This window comes from Rutidosis leptorrhynchoides, chromosome 4 (genome assembly GCF_046630445.1).
Source record: "Rutidosis leptorrhynchoides isolate AG116_Rl617_1_P2 chromosome 4, CSIRO_AGI_Rlap_v1, whole genome shotgun sequence".
Classification (NCBI taxonomy): Eukaryota; Viridiplantae; Streptophyta; class Magnoliopsida; order Asterales; family Asteraceae; genus Rutidosis; species Rutidosis leptorrhynchoides.
Window position 1 is genome coordinate 577,190,605 of NC_092336.1, and position 2,929 is coordinate 577,193,533.

The following is a 2,929-nucleotide window of genomic DNA, read 5'->3' on the forward strand; positions in this document are numbered from 1 at the left end:
TAATAGAATATGATCATGAAGTGATATTCTTGTGTTTCTAGCTGCAAGTATCAATGATTGAGTAAGGTGGCTGTCATCTATTAAGGTTAGTACTTTACTTGCTTTAAAAGCATTAGCATTGATTTGGTAGTTGATATTGTATACACGTGTTTGTAGACGATCACAATGGGGAAAGGGATCAATGTCGGTAGTTTTTCTTTTATTATTATTATATTATCTTTAACTATAACTTTATTATAATTATAATTATGATTATGATATAATTATTATCATTGTCATTATCTGCTGGTGGATGTCAGTAAATCGTCAGGATAACCTTTGGAATCATGTTGTACACAACATAAAACTGTTAATTGACTTACTATTATATCTTAATGAAATGAACCATGGTAGTTGCTACTTTTTTGCTTTATTTTCTTGGTAACTGCGAGTTTTAGTAATATGCTTTTAATTGTATTGCTTAAATTTTTTTAATTTGTCCATCACTTTACTCATTCATGAATTTGATATGTGGTCAGACACTTGATAATAGAAAGATGATTGTATTCACTTCTCATTATTCACTAGTAAATGAATGGAGGATTACGAAACATACTAATACAATATAATTCTTTGCTCATTTTCTGGTTTTCCATTGCAAGTTGTGCAGACTGTTAGTCTCGACGTGTTGTAGTCTTAAGGTTAGTGACACCCCTTCATTTATGATATGTGTTTTCAGAGCATCATCATGGTCTTCGACAATGGAACTTGACATTTTCGTGTGATGAGCTAGATCAGATATTGTTGTTGCGCTCTGGTTTTTTATATCTTGTGCTCGATTAAGTAATATAGTCTTTTTGGGTGTGATCTCTGATGATGAATTGGAGTCCATTTCAGCATCTACATATTCTTCTTGGTACATTTCTTCCACCATTGGCTTCCATAGACGAACTCGTGCGTTTATGAACCAGTTTGAAACCTGTTTCATTTTATATTTATTGAATCTAAAACATTACCCACATTATCATTTTACAAAAAAACTTACCTGACTTTTGGTCAAGCCTGTTTGTCGGGCTAGCATGGTCTTTTCAGAATCTTTAGGATATCTGATCAAACAAAATAATGAAATAGATATAAATAAATTGAGTCATCAATGGTATGAACCAAGGTTGTAAAAGCCGGAAGCCAGAGACGATTCGGTCTGGACCTTGGAGGGGGAATAGTTGGTCAAGTCAGGGGCAAGATGGGACGAATCACGCGTTGACTAACGTTGACTTTTTTAGTAATTAATAAATTAAACACACACATATATACATATATTATACAAATAAATATATCAAACAGAAAACATAATTGCAAACATAGATTAACATCTAATTTAAAAAATTTACCTACCTTTGACTTTGACCCGACTTGGCTAATTTAGCCCGACTTTGACCTGACTTTTAGCGTTGACCGACTTTTAAGGCGTTTTTGGGCAAGTTGAGTCTGCAAACCGACACGTCGGCAGACTCAGCCGACTTTTACAACAGTGGTATGATGATAAAAACAATAATTATCAAGAAGCTAAAGAGTGAATGATTACGGATGAAGAAAATGCTCAAACAGCCATGCACGTAGAACCGACACACAGCTTTCAGGAAGCCCTCTCTGAGGTCTCCAAATACGTTCATGGCCAAATTGCTGAGCGCGTTTCTGTTGTCTAAGCTTCTGATCCACAAATTTCAACCTGGATATCACAATTTTGTTCGCATTCGAATCCTTCTCACCAAGGCTTCTTGATATCACTTTTATCTGGCTGTTAATTGCATCTCTCAAACACCGAAAATGGGTTGAAATGGTCTTGAGAGCGAGTGATGTATACGCCTTTGAAGCCCCACATCCAACAATTACATCAAATGATGATACAATAATATCCATTTGATTGTAATATTGATTGTATCTTTTATCAACCTGTCCACATACAAAGTATTTCTTTTTTCAGTTCTAGTTATTGCCCAATAGATTCATTACAAAAATAAAGTTGGATTTTTTTGGTTTTTACACATTTTTTAAGAGATAATAAACATAAACATAATATTAAATCCATAGAACAATTTCAATTTAAAGAGATTTGATCCTGATCCCAATTCTTGACCATGGAATTTATGCAAGTGTTCATATGAAATCAAGAAACTTACTTCGGTCAACATAGACGACAGCTTGGTCTTCTTGTTCTGTAAATCCTGTTTTTCAGCAGCTGAGAGTACACTGGAATCTTGTTTCGATTCCCCAAAGACTTCATGGGAATCATTCACGGATTCGTTTTTAGAATATTCTTGTTTCCGTATTTTCTTGACATTTACAACTTCATCAAGCAGTTGTTGAGCTGCTTTTAGATACTTAGAATTTGAAATCACATTCCCAAATTCATATGAATAGCACTCTGAATCTTGGGTGCTTTTGCCCACAAAATTGACATCAGTATTCAAGTACTGATCAGTTTGAAATTGGCTTCCCAAAGGGGGTATATTCGAACCCATTTGATCCATTAACAACATTTCATAACTTCTACAATCTTTTAGTAAATCTTGTTGTGACACAACACCGGAATCATGGATTCCAATATTTTGAATGTCGTTTGAGACGATAGGTTGTTGAAGCGTATACATTGTGATATTTCCAGCTGGAATCAGTGATTCCGAAGAGGATAAATTCTGCAGAGGTTTTTTCATATGATTTTTGAAACTTGGTATGTAAGTTGACATGTTTTTCTTGTAACTTTTAATTGAATTGTCTGCAAAAGATTGTATCTTTATGAATTATTGATTCAATTGAAGAGACATTTAAGATGGAATCAGACAAACAGTTAAGAATTGAAGCATTTATTGGCAGGAACAAGGACTTGAAAATTAAAGTCACAAGTACTTGATCTTCAGTAACATAAATTTCCCCTGTTTTTTTACTACTG

The 2,929-nt window shown here is 33.9% G+C and overlaps 1 protein-coding gene across 1 annotated transcript; it reads right to left on the minus strand.

The window, feature by feature from the left end:
• Positions 1–616: 616 nt before the first annotated feature.
• On the minus strand, positions 617–2,693 carry LOC139842811 (BEL1-like homeodomain protein 7). The gene is made up of 4 exons (XM_071832916.1): positions 2,160–2,693; positions 1,565–1,932; positions 1,025–1,085; positions 617–958 (listed from the first exon to the last, which is right to left on the minus strand). The coding sequence occupies exons 1-4, from the start codon at positions 2,691–2,693 to the stop codon at positions 617–619; spliced, it is 1,305 nt and encodes a 434-aa protein (XP_071689017.1).
• Positions 2,694–2,929: the final 236 nt, after the last annotated feature.